The sequence below is a fragment of the Sminthopsis crassicaudata genome, chromosome 1 (assembly GCF_048593235.1).
Source record: "Sminthopsis crassicaudata isolate SCR6 chromosome 1, ASM4859323v1, whole genome shotgun sequence".
In the NCBI taxonomy this organism is placed as follows: Eukaryota; Metazoa; Chordata; class Mammalia; order Dasyuromorphia; family Dasyuridae; genus Sminthopsis; species Sminthopsis crassicaudata.
In genome coordinates, this window is record NC_133617.1 from 40,997,511 (window position 1) to 41,020,679 (window position 23,169).

General features: G+C 32.4%; 1 protein-coding gene across 5 annotated transcripts in view; it reads left to right on the forward strand.

Annotated features, from left to right (window-relative positions):
- Window positions 1–23,169, forward strand: part of LOC141560793 (piwi-like protein 1) — a 45,203-nt gene that overhangs the window by 14,718 nt on the left and 7,316 nt on the right. For all 5 annotated transcript variants that reach the window (XM_074299509.1, XM_074299519.1, XM_074299547.1 and 2 more), the window contains 15 exons: window positions 2,579–2,704; window positions 3,336–3,550; window positions 4,176–4,297; window positions 5,515–5,595; window positions 7,248–7,445; window positions 8,037–8,148; window positions 11,994–12,120; window positions 12,432–12,549; window positions 13,374–13,488; window positions 14,594–14,781; window positions 16,265–16,337; window positions 18,179–18,379; window positions 18,823–18,926; window positions 22,232–22,302; window positions 22,452–22,605. In XM_074299509.1, the coding sequence (XP_074155610.1) occupies window positions 2,579–2,704; window positions 3,336–3,550; window positions 4,176–4,297; window positions 5,515–5,595; window positions 7,248–7,445; window positions 8,037–8,148; window positions 11,994–12,120; window positions 12,432–12,549; window positions 13,374–13,488; window positions 14,594–14,781; window positions 16,265–16,337; window positions 18,179–18,379; window positions 18,823–18,926; window positions 22,232–22,302; window positions 22,452–22,605 (2,005 nt within the window). The remainder of the gene's footprint in view (window positions 1–2,578; window positions 2,705–3,335; window positions 3,551–4,175; window positions 4,298–5,514; window positions 5,596–7,247; window positions 7,446–8,036; window positions 8,149–11,993; window positions 12,121–12,431; window positions 12,550–13,373; window positions 13,489–14,593; window positions 14,782–16,264; window positions 16,338–18,178; window positions 18,380–18,822; window positions 18,927–22,231; window positions 22,303–22,451; window positions 22,606–23,169) is intronic.

Sequence of the window (23,169 nt, forward strand, 5' to 3'; positions counted from 1 at the left end):
ATCCACGGATGTCCAACCAGTAACTTAAATTGAAAGTGCACACTGCTTTAGTATTTTCCCCAAAGTCATGAGAAAATTAGTGTGCTGACTAGAATTGATTTTCTGGATATTAACAATGAAGATTTTAGAACAATTGTGTTAAGACCTGATTTTATGCGCATGCACACACACACACACACACACACACACACACACACACACAATTAGTGTGGCAGCATTTTGGATGGATTGGTAAAGGGAGAAAATAGAGTTTGTACATCCAGATAGCTGGTAAAAAAAAAAAGGGGGGGCAATATACAAACGTTTTGTACAGTTTAGTAACTTAAAAGAAGAGAAAAAATTGTTGACAACTTAGTTATAAAGTGGGAGAGAAAATAGTTTTAAGAATTTTTGAATATAGAAAACTGGGTGAAAGAAGGATTGCTTATTAAAAAAATTGTTAGGAAAAAAGCAGAGGATTGTTTTGGTGAAGGAAGAGAAGTTGAAGAATAGAAGTTCAATATACAATTTGATTTTGAGATTACTAGTTGGACATGGCAAGTTATTTAACTTCTCTGTATCCCCAGGATACTCTAATTTAGAGAAGAGCTGTTAGTCTATTTTGGTAGAATGAGTTACCTATACAGAGCCATCATCAAGGCAAACATAAAAGGAATTTGGTTCTTCTTCATGAATAGAAAGGTAAATGATATGCATATACATAAGTAGTACCAAAGAAAAGGGCTAGAGATGGCCTGCGTTAGTCAAGAAATTTGTTCTACTCAGTGAAAACTTTTATTTGTTCATTTAGGAAGAGAAGTTTTAATTTCAGTGTGAAGACTTAATTTGCCTGCAAAGATGAAGTACAGACCCTGGGCAACTGTAGCAGAGTCTGTCTTCTCTGAAACAAGTCTGTCCAGTTTCCAAACTATCTTTTACATTGATTATTTTCTGTAAGGTCCCTTAATGTCTACAGACTAAGACAGTTTTACTTGTCATTTTATTAAATCCCTTCACAATATAGTCCAGCTTTCCTCTGTTGCTTTATTTAATAGATATTCTCCACATGGCCATGCCTTTCTGCTTTCACACATTCATGCAGGCTGTCTCCCATATTGGGCGGCATATATTTCCTCCAAATTTGTCTTTAAATGAGGTATAAAGGAAGAAAGATTCTTAGGTGCTCCCTCCTCAGTGAAACCTCTGGTTTCCCTTCTTTTTCTACTTCCCATCACTGATAAGGGTTTTCTTCCATCTAACTTATTTCTAGAACAATTCAGATTGTTCCTTTACCCTCATGAAATTTCCCCTTAAATTATTTATGTACTTATTATATCATAATCTCCTTTGCTCTTCCTCAAAATGGCATGTAAAATTTTCACCATAAGGACTGTGTGTTGCTTTATTTTTGTGTCCTCAATGCCGAACACTGTAATTACTTATTAAAGATTTGGATTAAACGGGAAAAATATTGTATATGGAACTGAATCATAGTGAGGAAGGGGGAGAGAAGAATGTGCAGTTTATAAGGAAGGAGGCTGAAGTGACATAACACAGTATTATCAAGAGTTAAAAGAAGTAGACTTAACATGTATTCAAAATTTGACAAATAGTTGGATTGTTGCACTATTAGTTGTGGAATGTTAAACACAGAAAATCTCCACCATGTTTGGTATATCTTATATAGAGGACAGAAGTGGCCGTGTCGAACAAGATCCATAGAATGTCTATGAATAGATAAAAAAAAAAAAAAAAAGTTGATTTGTGATTTTTGCCAAGCATGTTTACATAGACTCCATTTTCATTCAATGGTAATTAGTTTTAGGAAGGTAAAGAAATAAGACTCATAAAATATTCTTTTTATGTGAAAAGCTATTAAATTGCATCTTCCAGTCCTTAAATTAAAATGTAACCTTGCCTGTTGTAATTATATGTTTTACTCACGAGCATCAATTTTTTAAAACTAGGATTGGTCTCAGCACAAATTTGAAATAGAAATTCAATCTAGAAGAAAACAAGAAAACACCCATTTTAAGTTTAATAAGCACATGAGTTTTAGTTATTTGAGGGAGAGGGGAAATAAAAGATTATCTTTATTCATAATCTTTACACTGTTGAGGAAAAGTATTAGGTATATGCTTTTATCTGAAGGAATTTTTATTCAAACTCACTACTGTTACACATTTAATTAATTGAAAATGTTACTAGACTTTCTGCTACTTAGAAAACTGCTGTCCAGTGCTTATCAACATAATAAATGTTGTAGTGTGTAATAAGGAAAATGATACATAGATTAGAAAACAAAAATTGTGGAAGTCTGAGAGATACTACCTTGTATGATGTTACATATTTCTGAAGTCATATCTTCTAAAGATTGTTGAGAAATTCTTAAGGCTTTATTTTATTTTATTATTCTGCCAGCAGATTAACTAGAGCAATGTTGCTAAAAGTTCACCTGTACATTGTCTTGAGTACCTCAGCTGCATTAAGGGATCTGCTTTAAAAGCATTAGGGAAATTAAATCTCATAGTTTCTTATTTCAATTTGAGTAGCTTTATTTCTTAACTAATGTATAATTTTACTTTTCACCATCATTAAGAGCTTCAGATTTCAGCTGGATTCCAGGAGCTATCTTTGGGGGAGAGAGGAGGCCGTCGAAGAGATTTTCATGATCTTGGGGTGAATACCAGACAGAACTTAGAACATGTTAAAGAGTCAAAAACAGGTATGTGAGCTTTAAGGAATGTCATTTTAGAAGGTTTCATCTTAAAGTCTACTAATGTACACACGTTTGGGAAGGATCTATTAAACAAATATGAACATAATATTAGGGTAAAAAATGGTATGCCACTTTTCTGTGTTTTTCATTTACAATTTTATCTTACATGCATTGCAAAGATAGACAAAATACTATGAGAGATCTTGGTCTGCAGTTGTTGTTGTTGTTGTTGTTGTTGTTGTTGTTGTTTTCTCTTAACCCTTACATCTTGTTTTGAAATAAACATGTCAAGTCACATCTCAGGGTTAGGAGAGATTGTTAATTCTTTGTTTTGCATTGGTTGTTTCTGTGTGAAATTAGTGGCCATTGGCTAATTATAATGAGATTATTTGGCAGGTTATGTGTTAACAGACCTCTGAGTAGGCTTAATTGCTTAGGGAATAAATTTATCTGCTTAAATAAATGGATTAGGATAAAGTCTTTAAAGAGTTGGCTTTATCTGAGACTGTACTTTTGTTCTTTTTTGCTTCTTATTTAAGGAAACTGATGCTCTTAGATTTTTATGTGAAATATGTTCATGAAAGAATTAGCACTTTTCAATACTTCACAGTTGGGTAACCTCTTTTTCTATTTTCAGGTTCTTCAGGCATTGTAGTAAGATTAAGTACAAACCACTTTCGACTGACATCTCGTCCTCAGTGGGCTTTGTATCAGTACCATGTTGACTACAACCCACAAATGGAAGCCAGAAGACTTCGTTCAGCTTTACTTTTTCAACATGAAGAATTAATAGGAAGGTGTCATGCTTTTGATGGAACAATATTATTTCTACCCAAAAGACTACAGAATAAGGTTGCAATATTTTTGAATGCTTTTTAACATTAAAAAAATTAAATTTAGGGAAAATCACTAACTGAATAATTCAGAATATTAAATAGCATCAATTTAAGAGAGTACTTAAGGATGTTGATGTTTAAATGTTTGAGCTACAGGAAAAACTGCCATCAACAGGAACAGCCTGCTTCCTTGCCACTTTTGCTCTTAATTGCTTGACAGAATTTGGATGACTTGAGAGTCAGTAATTTCATTCCTTTTCATGATAGAGGAATGATCTAGCCTTTGCCATCTTTACTACCATTGGCATTTAAGATACTCAATCTGCCTTATAGAGAGCATTTTCGTCTTAACTACATAAGTAACCAAATGAGCTTTGGATCTTGCCATCTGCCTTATCATTTAGTCCTTTGATTTGTGAGTCTGTAAGTTCTATTGAATTTTGTATTATGTGCTATTCTCCTCCAGACCTCATCCTTTAAGAGTTTTTGATTCTTGGAGAGCTAGTACTGTCTTATTCTTTGTATTGTCAGAACTTAAGCAATTCTCTTAAACACAGTGCTTCATACATACATAAGAGTGCTTTACTCTAAATGCTTTAGTAGTAACAAATGCCTTTTTTTAATTTATACATTCTTCATAGGTTACAGAAGTGTTTAGTCAGACTCGGAATGGAGAAACTGTGAAGATAACAATCACTTTAACAAATGAACTTCCACCTACTTCACCAACTTGTTTACAGTTTTATAACATTATTTTCAGAAGGTTTGTTAAAACTCTTTAGTGTCTCTTACTGAGGAATGTTGATTCTAGGAGCCGTGAGGTAGTGCAGTGGATAGCGTGCTGGGCAGGGAGTCAGGAAGACTTGAATTTAAATCATTTCTCAGAAATGTGTTAGCCACATTACTCTGAACAAGTCACTTATTGTTTGTCTCAGTTTTGTCATCTGTAAAATGGGGATAGTAAATAGTACCTATTTTCTTGGATTGTTATGGGGATCAAATGAGATATTTGTGAAGTACTTTGCATAGTTCCTGAAACATAAGTTGAAGTAAATATTAGATATTTAACTATTAGTTTGTATCAAGTCATTTGAAGAGAGGCTTTTTACAGTTCTAAAAATTTATATGGTATGGTTTATATTTGAACCACTTTAAACACATAAAATACAACTTTTTAATCACTCAGGATTCTTCTTTTCATTCTCATTTTCTAGTTGTAGGTACTTTCCCCCCCCACTTTATATCATTTTGAGATTTTAAAATTTTTTCTGTATTCAGTATTTTAGTTATAATAATCTGTTACATTTATGTACCACTTATTTATTTGGCCCATCATTTGATGTTTTAGGTTGATTGATTCTCGATTTTGCAATTACAAATGAAGCCATTAGGAACAAATTCAAAAAGTTAATTCTTTTTCTGTTTGTTTTTGGTAACCCTTTCAGGGTGTGTTTTATATAATGGACCTCATCCTGCTTGATTGATTTTCAAAAATGTTTTATGAATTTGCAATTCTTCTAATAATTAATGACTATGTGTTTCTTCACAATCTCACTAGGATTTAGTTTTGATATTAAATTACTTTGGCTAGTATAATGGGTATAAGATAGTTATCACAGAGTTTGAATTTGTTTTAGTAAAGCTGCTAGTTTAAGATTAGTATGTAAGCTCTTTAGGTCTTCATTTGCCATACCAAGAATCACAAAAGTGTGGAGAGATTATGAGCTGACTTCAGGAAACAGGAAAGCTCAGATGTCAGTTGATATTATAAATATGCCAGTGAATGTAGGGTCAATATATCAATATTAGGTAGATGTTTTCCTAAGAAAATAGTGTCACCACTATAGAAAATACACCAGGCACAAAGTAGAGGATACATGGTAGGTATTTAATAAATATGATTTTTTGATCAATTAATTAGTAACCATAGATGGTAAAGTGAAATAAACTACATTAAAACTCTTCTGACTCTATTTCCAGGCTTTTGAAGATCATGAATTTGCAACAAATTGGACGTAATTATTATAATCCAAGTGACCCGATCAATATCCCAAATCATAGGTTAGTATGTATCTTAGATATTTTGGTGCTGGAAATGAAAGTATTATTTGATGGGTATTTTTCAAGTGTAGGAACTATTAGATTAAAAAAAACTCAGAACTTTAGAATATTTGAGCTAGAATAGAGTTAGACTAGCTAATTACTAAATCTTCCCCTTTTTTGGGTGAATAAAAAGGCCCAATTATGAAAATTTGAGTCTCAAGGTCTTTTAGGCTGTTTCTGCTATAAAAAGTTTTAATTACATGTTGGACTTCCTGCTAGATACAGATCAGGTATAAATGTAAAGTCTTATATGTTTTTTGTTTTTAAAGTTTAGGTTGCTGATACATGATAAGATTTTTTTTTTTGTTGGAGGTTAAGGGAAGGTGGAATTTTAAAAAAGGTAGGAAGGGCAAAAAAAAAAAAGGGCCTTTTAGATTGTTGGCATTAAATTATCCTTCAATGTCAAATTTATAAATTCTTTAGCTAAATCTTATCAATTTTTGGATATCTCAAGGCAATACAGATTTAAGAGCCAAAATCAAAAGATGAATTAGGTCTACTAATCCTGAATATTTGCTTCTTTGTGTTGATCAGATAAGATTTTTAAGAAATATTACAAGTGCATTACATTACTTCATATTAATAGCTATAACTGATTTAGATTTGGCTGAATCAATTCTGTATCAACAGGCTACCCATGCAGTAAGTAAGTACTCCAAAAATTTGGAGTTGAAGGATGTGTGCTTCAATTGTCCCATCTGTCATTTGAAGAGTTGGACTAGTTAAGCCCCTTCTGCAGCTTCTTTAACTATAAAAATCTGTGGTTTTATAATTTTAAAAGAGGCCTTGAATTTCTGATCTCTCCAACTGACCCGTGAACTATTTCTATGAGCTGGATCCTTAGCTTTTGGTTGAAGACTTTTAGTGAAAAGAAATTGGCACCTTTGAAAGTCATCAGTATTTCCTTTAGACAACTCTAATTTTGCTAAGTTTTTCTTTGTATTAATCCTGAATGCTTTTTTCCTTCTTAGTTTTGGTTTTTAAGATCAAGCAAAAAAAAAACTTAACTCTTAATCACTTTTTGACAGATTTTCAAATATTTGAAGAAAATTAGAAAGTTTCTCTTGAATCCTTTTTTTTCACAAGCTAAACATCTTTCAACTACTATAATTATAGCACAAACTTGAGAATCTTCTCCACATTTTTTGCATTCTTTATGTTCTCTGTTTAATGAAATCCTTCCTAAAATGTAGACCAAAACATAATACTTCATATAGATTTAAGATTTCATTAGTAGTTCTGGTTACTATTGCACAATTTCTAGTCATTCTGAGTTGGCAGTCTAGTAAATAATTACCTATCCTTACGTTCTTTCAGATGGAACTGCTCAACAGTTAATGTTACTTATCCCCCAATGAAAATGCTTTTAAAATAGGTTTGACATTCTCCCCCCCCAAAAAAAGAAAATAATGACAGCTTGAACAGATTAATCAGAATGAAGCTTAAAAGCTTTCACTGTTGCATTTTTTAAATTTAGGTGTGAAGCATAGAAAAGAAGAGAAGAAAATCTGAATTATGGGTCATGTGCAAATTTATTATTTGAGTATTAAGTATATTGAAAGTGTCATGCATTTAGTAGAATCTCTAAAATTTTTTTTACTCTTTGACAGATTGGTGATTTGGCCAGGATTCACCACCTCTATTCTTCAATATGAGAATAATATTATGCTTTGCACTGATGTTAGCCATAAAGTTCTTCGAAGTGAAACTGTTTTAGATTTTATGTTCAGCCTGTATCAACAGTTTGGTGAACATCGATTTCAAGAACAAGTCTCTAAAGAATTAATAGGATTAATCGTTCTTACCAAGTGAGAGAGCTCATTTTGTTTTTTCTTCATAATTTTCTAGTCTTTCTGTAATTTCTTCACAGTAAGGGTATGTTGCTCTTAATACATGTTCCTCTTCCTCTCTATAAGTTCAGTCTGAATTTATGGCTGATAGACCAGTTGAATTCTCAAAATAAGGAGAATAGGCATAAGGAAGAAATAGTTTCCCTTTGACCCATCTCAGAATTACATTGTTTTAAGGATTACCTTGGTGTACATTTTACCTATACTTAAGATGTACAAAAGCAGCATCCAGGGAAGAACTTAAATTTTCTCTTTTTCTGGAGTGTTAATTCACAGATGGTAATCTCCACAATTATTTTCAGAACAGACTCTTCAAATTTTTCTTCTTTTAAATAGTGCAGTTAGAACTAACTAAAATCTTTTTTTTTTTTTTTTACTTTAGAGACCAAAATTTTAATTTAATATTTTATTATCCTCAGAACCAATTTTTTTTAAAATCAGAAGAACCACTTAGCTGCTGTTCATTCATTCTGTTACCTAATCTTATTTAAGGTAAAAGTTTGCAATTGTCACTTCTGGATTATTGAAATTCCTGGAATTGTTTCACAGGTACAACAATAAAACCTATAGAGTAGATGATATTGACTGGGAGCAAAATCCAAGAAGCACCTTTAAAAAAGCAGATGGCTCTGAAATCAGCTTTTTAGACTACTACAGAAAGGTATAAAATGTTTAATAAATTTATGTGGTTCCCTTTTTTCCTCTCATTTATGCTCTCAAGGCAGGTTACAGTGATACACCCAGAATACCTACATATACAATAAAGTTGTTTATCTGGATATTGCCATTTAGCAGCATCAACTAACTAGGAAGTGGGGGAGGGGCTTCTGAGCAGTCAAAATTGCTGTCATAAAGTTAATGGATCTTGAGACTTTATTTGGTGTTTATTTACTATAATTTTTTTTTTTAGCCATAATGCTATCATGTTGAGCATAGTTGTCTGTTTTCCCAGCTAATAGCTGATGAAAAAGAGACTACTAGAGACATATGCACACTTAAAATAGCAAGAACTAACAGCTGGCAGCCTGGCAAATGGAGGGGAAAAAAATAAAAAGGCAATGCTCCAAAGCATGGCAATCTAGAGATAGACAATTCATGTACTAGCCAAAATGCAATGGAGGAACCCTGAGATCATTCCTCTATTAGGATATTTTGCAATAATAATGACTTTTTGTCTTCAGGAGCAAATTAAGCATTCACAAATTCATACTGTTATAAACAGGGCTAAAATAAGTATTTTAGTACTTAGAAACTTAAAACTTCAGTTATCTGAAAAATCTAGTTATGAAACTATTCCATTCCCTGAGATGCCAGGTAAATGAAGTTTTACTGTTCCTTTTTTCTCTCATAGGTAATTTTCATCTCAAAGGAAATTTTTGTTGGTGATGACAAAGGGGGGGCACTGAGAGCTAGGGAAATATTTTCTGATTAATAGGCATTATTAAATGAATGTTTGGTGATATCCAATGTAGATAGTTTTCCAGGGCCGTTTAAGCAAACTTGGCAAGGGTGAGGAGAGTAACATTTTAGACACAAGTGTAGATAATAAAAATGGATGTTGAAAAGTTTTAGATTCGAGGCTAGAACTATTACGCAGATATCAAGGTCATCTATGCAAGCAGTCCAGACATTTTTTCCTATAAGCCTGACTTGCTAAAGAAAAAAAATTTGATGCAAAAAGCCACTTGTAGGAGAAGCTGGGGTTGAGCATATACTGAGTGGTCATTATTTATTAGTTCGTTATGTTCAATTTTTTGGGCCCCATTTGGGGTTTTCTTGGAAAAAAATACTGGAGTAGCTTACCATTTCCTTCTCCACCTGTTTTTGGTAGATGAGAATACTGAGGCAAACAGGGTTAAGTAACTTGGGCAGGATCACATAACTAGTGTCTGAGGCCGGATTTGAACTTGGGAAGATGAGTCTTCTTGAGCCCCATAGGTTGCACAACCTAACTCTCTCAACTGTAGGTAGGCTTAATTAACAGACAATGGGGGCTTGTTACAAGGTTTTTGTTGTTTTTTTTTTGAGCTTTCTAGACATAAAATCATTTCAAGGTCTTAAATCAAGGTGATAATAGTAGAAATCTGGAAGTGTTCTGAGTTACTCCATGCCTTCCTTAATAAAAGGTTGTAATTATGGCAGAGAGAGGGAGGTATGGGTGGTCTGGAACAGGGTTTCTTAAAACGTTTTCCATTCATGACCCCTTTCTGTCTAGGAAATTTTTACATGATCTTGAGTATGTAGGTATATAAAATAGGTATACAATCAAGCATTTACTGATAATTATAATTTTTTGACCCCCCACATTCAGTCACAAGACCTTACATGGGTTGTGAACCACAGTTTAAGAAGCTGAGGTCTAGAAGGCATCTTGATCAATTTCAGCAATTACATATTACTAGTTGTGAAAATTACTATGGAGAAAATAGAGAATCTTTGGGTAAACAGCATTCTGACATTGATAAATTGATGGACAATCCAGATAAGATGATAAAATGTGAATACATGTAATAAAGAGATCAGTTGAAAGTGAATAGTACTTAGGTTGAGGAGGGAACTACTCTCTGAAGAAACTTGTAAATATTCAGAATAAAGATTAGATTTGTTTAATTTGTCTTTAGAAGGGTGAAAATTAGTTGGTATAGATATATTTCATCTTTAATAAAACTATTTAAAATGAGCTATCATAAGTGATGATGAGTACCTTGTTTTGGGTGCCTTGAAGTAGAGACGTGTTGCAAATAGGATTCCTGCTCTAGGCTGAAACTATAGGACCTTTGAGATCTTTTCCAACTGTGATTATATCCTATAACAAAAAAAAAAGATCAGCATGACATAGTGCAGAGGTGTCAGACAGATGAATCTCTAGACAACACTTACAAATGTAGCCTAAATCTTACTAAAATAAATTTGACAAAATTTATGTAATTTAAAATACATTTTATAACTAAATCAACATGCAGTCCACAGGGAGCCTTATATACAGTTTGCCTCTTATTTCTATACAAGTTTGTCTCTGTTTCTATTTGAGTTTATCAAATGTGAGTTTATCACCACAAGTGTAGTGGATAAAGAGCAAACCTTGGAGCAAGTAAAATCTTGATTTCAAGCTTTGTCATGTCATACACCTAAGCTCACTTAACCGCCAAGTACTTTAGACAACTTTTTCTGAGTTTAACACATTGTAGCAAAGGTACAATATACATTGGTAAAAGGGGCTTGCTCATCCAGGAATTTTCTTTAACAATGAAAAAACAGGAATGAAGGAAGAAGTGACACTTGGATAAAATGGGCTGGATATAAGGGATTGAGAACCGTAAGAAAGAAACTTTAATCTCAACATGGGGTAAGACTGAAAATGCAGAACTAAGAATAAAGGAGCACTTAATCAAATTGCTCTTGGGGATAACTGGTTAAATGTTATACACGGTATTTTCTATGAATTTGAATTGTAGTGTTAAGTCCTGTGAATTGAAATATGACATATGAGTAGTGATAAAAGTAAGGAAGACAAGGTGGTTCCCTGAGGGATTCCTCGGTGGTTTGATACAATCACTTCGGAAACCACCAAAACTACTTAAGGATAAGAAATCGGGTGAGAAATAGGTCCTTTAAATAGAAATTAGAAGGAGTGAGTAGTATGACTTGCTGTCAAGTTTAGAAAATTATCCATTTAGCCTTGAAGATACTTTAAAATTTAGGAATAGAGAGAATTAAGAGGAAGTTTGTCATCTTAAGAATTTAGAGATTCATCGGTATTTACCATTAAAAGTGGTTTAATTTAAACCACAAAGATGTCTGCAATTTATATTGCAATTGTATTGCAATATTGCAATTATTGCTTTTTATGCACATGGCATAATAACTCATTGCATTATTTGCTTTAATGTATAATGTATAATGACTCAAAAAGTATTAGAAGACTTGGAAAACACCTGGAAACTGGTTTCACAGCATAGATTCCCTTTTCACATAATAGGCTACTTTAATACAAGATTAGAATTAAGTTCCTTTTAGAGATGCTAATACTTTAATAAGAGTAGAGTTGGATGAGAAGGATAATGAAGACTAAAAACTTTAGTTTAAGTTTGGCATGGGACTTGTTAAACAAAGAAGACATCTCTCAAAGATTTAAGAGTTGGAAGAAACCTTATAAACTGCTAAATGATCCACTTAAAAGTCACAAAGGTAGCTATTAACTGAAAATCAAATATTGATACCTAATCCTGAACTATTTCCGTTATACCACAAAGAATGCTTAACATAATTAATATTACAATATTCAATGTTTAGTGAGTCTATTGGTAAGAACATTGTAGTATGGCTTTTGGCCATAACATTTCATAGGGGGGAAAGTGACATTATTTCCACAGCATACAAACTGATGGTTAGATTTAAAACCCTAAAGTATTAGCATCCAATCTTGCTTTCAAACATGTATTTAAGTTTGCTTGTTACTAAGGATAATTGTTAACATTGATAGTCTCTCTCCCTTCTATTGTATAGCAATATAACACAGAAATCACTGACTTAAAACAACCAGTTTTGGTCAGCCAGCCTAAACGGAGGAGGGGCCCTGGTGGTGTATTACCAGGACCTGCTTTGCTCATGCCTGAACTCTGCTTTCTTACAGGTATTAAATTTTTTTTTTTTACTCTGGAGAGAGATGACAAGCTTACTTTACCATCTTAGTATTTAATAATCTTTTTTTTTCCCTAGAGTCTTATAAACTCTTCCCTAGAGTTTTATAAAACCTAAATTTTTCCCTTAAAATTTTCGGGCCTTTATTCGGGAAACATGAGTAAACTTTACTTAAGCTTCCTGTTTCTCAGCTTCTTCAATTTCTCCTGTGTCTACTATTATTATTCTGTTCTTCTTCCTCTATTTTCCTTATTTTGTAAGTAAAGTCTTCTTTGTTATAACTGCACATATTGTCATTTAAAGGTCTAACTGATAAAATGCGCAATGATTTTAATGTGATGAAAGATTTAGCTGTTCATACAAGATTGACACCAGAACAAAGGCAACGTGAAGTTGGAAGACTCATTGACTATATTCACAAGTAGGTCTCCTGAAAAATATAATGGGCTAAATGGCTTTTTTAAATAAAAATTTTATATTCATCAATTATAATATATGATAATTTTATTAAATAATTTTATTAACTAAATTTTATTAACTAATTTTATTAAATTTTATTAAATATCAGAATTTTATTAAATAATCTCAACATAATTGAGTTGAAGTTTCACAGAATTTCAGAGTTGGAAAGGACCTCAGTAGAACCCATAATTGAAAAAATGCCCAATAAGTAGTCACAAGTAGTCTTTTTTATAAAACCTAAATCTGCCTATATCTTTCATTCATTTTTTCTAGTTCTTTCCTTGGGGTCAAGTACATATGTTTTAAGTTATATGTATGGAAAATCAAACATTCTCTTGAGTTTTTCTAAACTAAAATCCCCAGGTCTTTTAGTCACTACTGTATATGGTATGGACTCAAGGCTTTTCATCATTTAAGTTCTCTTTTTTCCTCATCTTATAAATGTCTTAACTAATTTGGTATACAGAATTGAGCACAATATTTCAGAAATGTTCTACCCAGGACAGAACACAATAGTTTATTTAGACAAATCAAGTTAAGTTAAGCAGCTTTGGATGCATGATTCAGTAGAAGTAAGCAAGCTGAGAGATCAGAAACATTAGAGAAAGCCAAATGAAACAAGATGATAGTGATACATAAGGCATTTTGTGTTTATTTCTGTGAAAATAAAAAAAAAATCTTAAAAATCTAAAAATAACTTAAGAATTATTTATAAATTATTTGGTTGGGGATATAGCTTATTGTTTTGATTTGTTTTTGTATACCAATATTTTAAATTAACAGAGATGATAATGTTCAGAAGGAGCTTCGTGACTGGGGTTTGAGTTTTGACTCCAACTTACTGTCATTCTCAGGAAGAATATTGCAAGCAGAAAAGATTCACCAAGGAGGAAAAACAGTTAAGATTTCCTAAGTTGCTTTTTTATAAAATCAATTTGGTTAAAAGTGAAATAATTACAGCATACATGTTACAAGTTTACTTATTAAGTTAGAAGACTGTTCTCTTTTAAGATTAATACTGCATAAGGAGTTGGAAAATGGGGCGTGATAAAGGTGTGAAGACAATGTAAATCAACAGATGCTATGTTTACTTTTTTTCTTCTGGTTTTTCCCTTTTTGTTTTCCTTTCCCAACATTATTCATAAAGAAATATTAAAATTTTAATGTACATGTATAACCAGAAAAAAGGAAAACTATAAAAAGGAGGGAAATATAATAAAATGAAGGGTGAGTGATATCATGTCACTGTTTGAACAGATTGTTTTATTTCTATACTTCGGTAAAATATCTATATTAGATATTTACTCTTAGCTGATTTTTAAAATACAGATAGTGGTATTAAATATTTTGAGAGGTTGCCAATTAAACCAGGATCTTAAGAAAATTCTAAACACTTGATATGACAAACAGTACTTTTTTCATTTGGCTTCTGTAAAATCTAGTGTTTAGTAGTTTGGTTTTTAATCAAATAATTCTTAGTTATATATACAAAAACATCATTAAAACAGTTTGTCAGACTGTCATTATTTTTATAATAGTGTATCAAAAAGGCTAATTTACAAAATCGCAACCAAAAATTACTAAATTTGGATTGGGGACTTTTCAGTCCCATTTCAAGGATCATCATATAGATTTTATAAAGTGCTAATTTATATTGTAAAACACGGGTTGTATGCCCTACTTTTAAAAGGAAAATGGTAAGCTTAGAAAAGCAAAATATTTTGTAACATATCAAGCCGTTTTATACACAGACATAAAATAATGATATCTGAACTAAAGAGTCTAATAATAATATACTCTTAAGAATAGTATTCCAGGATCAAAAATTTTATAAATTGATTTACTAATTATATTGCATATCAAATCAGTTTTAGATACAGTAATCAAATGTTCTTTTGTAAATGTTGATAACCATAACTTCAATGAGGGTGGGACTCAAATACAGGTTAGCTGTTAACATATTCCTTGCTTTTTTATAAATGCTTTCAAACTTTCTCTTTTAGTTTGACTACAATCCACAATTTGCAGATTGGTCAAAAGAAACAAGAGGTGCTCCATTAATTAGTGTCAAACCACTAGATAATTGGTTATTGATTTATACTCGAAGAAATTATGAGGCTGCCAATTCACTAATACAAAACTTATTTAAAGTTACACCTGCTATGGGCATACAAATGAAAAAAGCAATAATGTAAGTACAGGTTTAAGTTAGTACAGTATATGCTAAATTTAAACCTTAAGGATTAATTTGCAGAAATACTGTTTGAATGAGGATGAAGAATAGTTAAGGAAAAGTATCCAGTTAAAACTTTTGAGATTATAAATGGTTAAAGATCTTAGGAATTATTTACTATAATATTTTGAATATGTTTAGAAGGCATTCTCATGTTAGTAACTTGGAGAAATAATAGAAAATGTGTTTGAAAAATTGGAAATATAAAATGGATGTTTTGGAATATGTTACTTCTATGCATATTAAATTTCAGATGATAAACAAGGATTGTGGTGAGTTATCAAATTCTGTGTGTTGAGTATAAAGTTGAATTGAATGTTCAAATCACTCAATGAATTTTTTGAGCCTTCTTATTAGCTTGTTTTTCTTAACTGTGTTGATGATATAAACTTGAATAATTTTGATCCTTTGCACACAGTTTTCCCACTTAACAGAACATAGCATCATCAGGAAGACCCTTTCTTCTAAGTGGCCTTCACTTCAGATCTTTGCCAGAGAAAGTGAAGTTAAAGAACTGTTTGCTTATCCTTGCTTGGGTCAAAAAGAATAATGAACTGATGGATCAGTCTTTTCTTTCTGTTACTACCTTCAAAGTCCTGGGGGCCCAAACTACTATTTCCTTCAGCCCAATAAAAAGCTACAGGCTGGGCACCACTGAACAAAGTTCAGTCCAAAGTATAACGTCCTTTTGCTTACAGATGGTTCTCCCTTGATTTCTCAATACTTATCTGAAGTCAAATTAACTTCAGAAAAGAAAAAAAAAACATATCCAGATACTTGTTAACTTTGTGATTCTAGCTGAACCCCTAGTAGTGAGCTATTATTAGTTCTTGCACAGAAAAGATGAAAAAAATTAAGAGTTGTAAATTAGAATGAATGTGGACGTCTGAAGTTCTTACTCCCAACTGTTAGAATACAAATAATACAATGTGATGCTTCGAGTATAGTGTAGCATTTACAATGTTATTGGTTACTAATTATTTATAGTACTGGAAAATCTCTTCCCTCTCCTTCATTTAAGGCAGTTTTTCAAAGCAAACTCCCCTTATTTTAGCAGCGCTTGCCTCTGGGCACAGAAAGAGGTCATGGTCAGAGCCCCCAGCCTGGAGTTCAGATCCAGTTTAAGACATTTTGTTAGTCTCTGTTTGCCTTAGTTTCTTCTACTTTAATAACAGCATGTAACTTAACAGATGTAAAACTCAAATGAGTGCTTAGCATAGTGTTTTGGCAATAAGTGCTGTATAAATGTTAGAACTATTATTTTAAAGTTTTGAATTGTGTCCTTTAATGTTTTTTTTTTTTTAATTCAATTTGAGGTTTCATGGATTATTTCTTAGTATGTAAAATCTTATTGTGATCTGTATGAATTCCACTCTCCTTGCAATTGCATGAATCTTTTAATATTTCATGCATTCTGAATATAAATTAATTCTCTTCCTAGGATTGAAGTGGATGATAGAACTGAAGCCTATCTTAGAGTCTTGCAGCAAAAGGTTACATCAGATACTCAGATTGTAAGTAGCTGCATTACATATAGGCATTTTCCAATTGAATGAGTTCTGTTTAAAAGTTTAAGATCTAGCTATTTAGATCTTGGAATGTAATTAGGGAATTCTCAATTCTGAGATAAAAATGTACTTTAGGGCAAGGCATAAAGAAATAGGGATTATGTTCTTTCTAGGCTCTTTATTCCAGAATTAACTGCCAACTTCAAGTTGTTGTTGGCTATATTTAGCTGAGAATTGGGAAGGATAAAAAAAAGGATAGTGTTGGAAACAGTTTCACCAATCTGCAAAACTCCAACAAACATTTATTAATAGCTCTTAATGAGCTAAGCAATAGGAAAGAAAAGATTGAGGAAGAATAGGTCCCTATTCTAGAAAGTTCACAATTGAATTGATTGAATTTTGTCCTTTGTTCTTAAAGAAGACCAAAATAACATCTTATGTTAGAGTCAAGTTAATGTGTCCAACAGTGGCTGATGAGACCACTTAAGCTCGGATGTTCAGCCACAGATTGGACACAAATAGTCCCTGCCAACATCTGTAACTGTGCACATCTTGTGTTTCTTCTGAGCTAATTCAGTTGTGCTTGGCTCATAAGATCAGAGCACTTTCTCTGATGACAGCACACCATGCTGTGCCAGTGTCTTCCACATCATACAATCAATTCTAAAGTTCTTAAGAGAGACTTAGAGTGTTCTGATCACCGTGTGAGTGTTTGCCTGGTATGAGTTCTGCCTAAAATAGTCTTCTTGGCAAGCATGCCCTTGGCATTCGAATGGCCTGTGCCAATTGAGTGGCACAGGAGAGATATGACAAAAATAACTAGGATAGCAAACTCACGTAAGCATGAGAGAAGATAGATATAAACAACATAGTGAGCATCATTACTGGAGCTAAGAAGGGGGCGGGGTCATGAAGATAGGAACAGCTTGAGGTCTGGTTTGCCTAGAGTTTAGAATATGTGGATGGGGAAATCACATCCATCTTGCTCTAGATTATGTCTGCATATATTAAAATACTATTCAGACCTCCTGAATGATTGAGAACTGCTTTTTCCCTAGCTGAATTTCATTTGAATGTCCATAATATTTACATTCTGCATGCAATTTTCTGCTCTTCCCTACCCCAGTGTCTTTATTGGGATAGCTAGGTAGCATAGGGGGTCTAGAGGCATTAAAATTCATCTTTCTTAGTTCATCTGGCAAAGACACTATCTGTGTGTCCTTTGGCAAGTTACTTGACCAGGTTTGCCTCTTTATTTCCTCTCCTCATCTATAAAATGAGCTGGAGAAGGAAATATCAAACAACTCCAATATTTTTGCTAAGAAAACTCCAAATGGGGGTTACAAAGAATCAAATGTCTGAAAAATGAATAAACAATAACAAATTTTTGATATTTTAAAATATCACCATAATTTACTAATGCATTCACCTTCCCAGAAAACCATTTCACATAGACAATATTTTAAAAACAAAAGGGAAAAGTGAAAAGAAAAAGGATGGATAACCAAGCAATATATCAAAAAAAAGTCTTGAAAATATGGGTAACATATTACACTGTGAACTTTTGAATGCTATAAATGGATGGCTGAGTAGAGTGGGATTAGGAGGATGGTCATGGTGGAAGTAATAATGGCACTTTATCTTTCAAGCGATTTTTATTGTTATAAAAGATATTTGAAACTGAAATTTTGTGAGAATTGAATTTTAAATGCCAAAGTCATCAATCTAGTAAGCTATGTGGTAATCAAAAAATACATAATTTGCCTTATCTATTTCAGTAATTTGTCTATAGAAGTTAGCTGAAATTCTTATACTTTGGGTTGTTTTTCTGTGTTTTTTCCCCTAAGGTAGTTTGTCTGTTGTCTAGTAATCGGAAAGACAAGTATGATGCTATTAAAAAATACTTGTGTACAGACTGTCCAACTCCAAGTCAATGTGTGATAGCCAGAACCTTAGGCAAGCAGCAAACTGTAATGGCCATTGCTACAAAGATTGCCCTTCAGATGAATTGCAAGATGGGAGGAGAACTTTGGAGAGTTGATATGCCTGTAAGTTTGATTTTATTATACTCTTCTGTTTTTGATCATTTGTCTGGGTTTAACGACAATTACATAAAGATCTAAAAATTTTATGATAATCCTAAGCCACTTAAGTTACGGCCATAGAACAGAAGTTGATTTGAAGCAGAAATCCGAGTTAAAGTAAGTTATAAATTTGACAACTTGACATATTCAATATTCAATATTCATTTTAAGAAAATAGATATTATTGATTTTGCTAAAACTATTTTTTGTTGATATCTTTGGGTTTTATATCACATTGCCCAATAGAGATAGACCTCTGTCCCCATCATAACTTGTTGGGGCCAAGATGGGTGGTAATTAATTAATTTTTTTATCACTTTGTTAATCTTTATCTTTTTGCATCTCCTTGATTTAAATTGTTATATTTGTAACTTATGTGACTGAAATTTATTATTTTTTTTCTTAAGTTAAAGCTAGCCATGATTATTGGTATTGATTGTTACCATGACACTACAGCTGGGCGAAGGTCAATTGCAGGATTTGTTGCTAGTATCAATGAAGGAATGACACGGTAAGGAAGGTTTGATGTAAAATAACTTGAGTGAATTTTACAAATAAAAGCCACAGCTATGGCAGAAATGAAAAGAGACTAAACAAAAACTCCAAGGAAGGAAGGAAGGAAGAAGGGAAGATGAGTTGGTGGGTAGTATTCTTTTTGTGGTTAATGTCTCTCTTGATACAGTGGCTACTTATAGTTTTTTTCTTGAAGATCTGGAAGTTGTATAAATAGACATTTTTCTTTTGGAAACTTACAAATTACTCTTGCCTAATTGCTAGTTGGCCAAATCTTTTTAAAAAAATATATTGTATTGAATTTCTATGTTTTTATATCATCTTTGTTTTCCATTGTACCCCTCATCTTCCCCCCTTCTATAGAGCCATCCTTTATAACAAAAGAAAGAAAAAAATTCCACAAAACCAAGCTGGCAAAGAAGTCTTATATGTAATATGCCATACCTATGGTGTATCTCACTTTTGCAAAAGAGCAGAGTGGGAAGTGTCTCATTTCTTCTTTTGAGACTAAGCTTAGTAATTTATTTTCCCATCCATTTTCCATTTCTATTTCCATTATTGTAGAAATTGACTATATTCTTTTCCTAATTCTGCTCGCTTTACTTATTCTTTTTTGTGTTTCTATTTATCATTTCTTATAGCATGGTAATATTCCATTTGTTTCCCAATTTGTCTTTCCCCTACTGATAGTATTTACTTTCTTTCAAATTCTAGAATCTCTGGGTCAAAATGTTTGAATATTTTAGTCTTTTTTTTTTGCATTTTCCAAAATGGTTATACCAATTCAGAATTCTACTTAAAATACAATTACTATCTTGCTTTTCAAGACTATTTCAACATTGACTTTCCTCTCTTAATTTGTCTTTTTTGAGATTTCTTCTTGATCAAAACTTATTTGTTAGGTTTAATAATAGAATATAGACTACTTTTGAGCTCATTTATGGATGAAGTTATTTCTGTATGAGATTACATAGCCATTTCAAACAGCTTGTAGTAATTGATTACCTTTATATTAAAATTTAAAATAATTTTGGTAAAGCCTTCCCTTTGATTAAAAATGTCTGCTCCCTTTTCCTTGAATAACACGTTTCTTAATAGAGATGATATGTCTCTCAAGGAGAAATAGGGAAAGATTACAACTGATTGGTTGAGATAGGGAAAATTTAGAGAGTCTTAAGAGAATTTTCCCAAGTAGCATTGAGGCAAAAAAAAAAAGCTTATTTAGTTTAAAAATAACTTTTAAACATAAAGGCATGTATCTCAGACAGTAGGATGTACATGGGTGAGGGGTCAGGGATAAATGCTTCAAATAAATTAGAATATAGCACATGGCAGTGTGGAAAAGGAGAGAGGAAGAGCTAGAAATGTAGGGATTGTGGAATAACTTATTGGAATATTATTATGTAGAGAATTAACATGAAAGAATTTTGAGTAGAAAAATGACATGTTTTAGAGCAGGACTTAAAAACTTTTTCCACTCAACCCCTTTTACTCTGTAGGTACAAGTATTTACTGGTAACATATCATTTCATGACCCCCACATTCAAGTCTACAGTCCCTTATGAGATCACAATCCACAGTTTAAAAAAAGAAACTTTGCTTTAAAGAGCAATGTGTTCAGAGGACTAATTTTATCAGCAATATGATGGATGGATTATAGGAGGTATAAATAAGCCATATAATGGGTGCCTTAGTTAATAGGATTGTGGCAAGGGAATATAGAAGGAATGCTTTTGAGAAAGACTGGGATTCAGGAATTGCAACATGTCCATTAGGTTCCAGAATTACCCACAACCACCAACTCAATTACCTAGAAAGAAGCTGAATTATATACGGTTTAAACTAACATTTGTTGATATTATACTTTAAAAATAAGCCTTTATTTGGGTAGAGAGAAGAAATATCTTAGAAAGAAATGTTTTGATACATTATACTCTTCTAAGGGATTAGAGAAATTTTGCAAGTAAAGTAAATACAGCATATATAATTACTTTGTTTATGTGTAGTGTTGATTTGGGGCTTTCACTGATCTCCCACACAAAACATGAGTAAAAAAAATTTTTATGGCTTTTTAAGGATCTAGCCTCTTGACTAATAATTTTTAATATAGAATATTAACTTTTACTTCTTCAAGATCCCTAGTATCTGTTGAGGCTCAGTTCAGGTACTACTTTTTAAACTATATCTTTCCTAATTCTCTGTTTCCTTGTCCTCCAGATCTAGGTATTAAGTGTACTTTCCTTCCTGAAATTACTTTGATTTATCTAAATTACATGATGTTTATTTCCTGGTAGAACTAAAGCTTGACAACAGGGATTGTTTCATTTTTCTATTTTCCCAAGCACATAGCACAATGCCTTTTAAAAGTTAAGTTGTAGGGAGCAGCTAGGTGGTGCAGTAAATAGAGCATCAACCTTGAAGTCAGGAGGACCTGAATTCAAATTTGGCCTCAGACACTGCCTAGCTGTGTGACTCTGGGCAAGTCATTTAACCCCAGTTGCCTCAGCAAAAACAAAAAAACCCTTAAAACTTACAATAAAATGGAATTATGTAGTGAATCTATACTTCAGTGGATTTATGGTATCTTTGTGTAGACAACTCCTTTTACTAACACAGATAAATGCCCATTCTTGAATCTTTTCAATGCCCTTCTGTTTGTAAGTTACCTACAAGAGATCCTTCCAATAGGAAAAACTCTTCATTTCGATTTCATGACATTATAAGGATGCCCCTTGAGACTATCCAGAGGTTATCTGGCCTGTCTTTTCCACCAGCAATACCACATGGCCTATTTAGTCCTCTTTTATATTTCTTCTTCCTATTCAGTGGTGATGGGACTCATATGGTAATTTGGATAATTAAGTTTTTTTAGAAAAATTATAAAATTCTATTATACTTGGCCTTATAACAACATTAGTAGAATATTTTTTTAAATGGGCCTCTTCCATAGAGAAACTTGGAGATATTACAAGAACCGTACACTTTATACTAAGGGCATTCTAGTCTATAGTCTACTTCTTGTTTGGTTATGGGTCTAACTGTCCATTTGTAGTGATTGTTCAAGATTACATGTGTGTGTATATGTGTATGAGTGTGTGGGAGTGTATACAACATATATATAAATCATGGGAGCCCTAAAATTTAAAGAAATTTATGACAGTTGGAGAGATTAGAATGTTCAACACTGACAAACTCTATGTAAACATTATAGTAGAAATTCAATAATATGTGATGTTTTAGTTATAAACTTTTTATTTTCATATAGTTTTCAGACACTGATAGTTTTTATTTTTCTCTGAAAAGCTGGTTTTCTCGCTGTGTCTTTCAAGATAGAGGGCAAGAACTAGTAGATGGTCTCAAAGTCTGCTTGCAAGGTAAAGATCTAAATAGTTTACTTTGGATTTTAAACTTAAAGCTATATTTGAAAGCAACATCATTGAAAACTACTGAGCCAGAATTCATTAGAAATGCAAACTACTTTCAGGCTTTTGTTCTTTTCAAAACTTTATTCATTTTCTTTCAGCTGCATTGAGGGCCTGGAATAGCTACAATGAATATATGCCTAGTCGCATTGTTGTATATCGGGATGGTGTAGGTGACGGCCAACTAAAAACGTTGGTGAACTATGAAGTACCACAGTTTTTGGACTGCCTAAAATCTGTTGGTAAAGGATACAAGTAAGCATACACAATATAAAATGACTTTTTTATGTTATTCTCATGATCTTCTAAAATTGTTATAAAATGTAACTAAAGGTGAAAAAGGAATTATGATTAAGCATGATTTGAAAAATGTGTAAAAGGACTTGAATTGGTGAAAGGGGAAAATATTTGTTCCTTTATTTCCTTTCTCTTATAGAGTAAAACTTAAGTACTTTTAAGGAACAAGTAAATTGGTTTTATCTCATGCTTCAGTGTTCAGGAAACTTATTTTGGTTAATAATTGCTGCCTTTGCAAAAGAATGTAAGCAGCCAGGAAAGGCAGTTCATTTTTCTGTCTTGGGAATTCTAACACTTTTTTCCCTTTGAACTTAGTGATAATTATACTTATATCTAAATTTTTATGATCAGCATCTTTTTTATTTTTTTCCTTTTTTACACATCATCCCTAACTGGTAAGTCTACGCAATAACTTCTGCATAATTAAATGTTTATGTTTCATTGGAGTATTTTGGTGAAAGTCCTCCAAAAGGTTTGTACAAGGATTTTCTCCCCCTCTAAACAAACTTCTATTTTGCATTT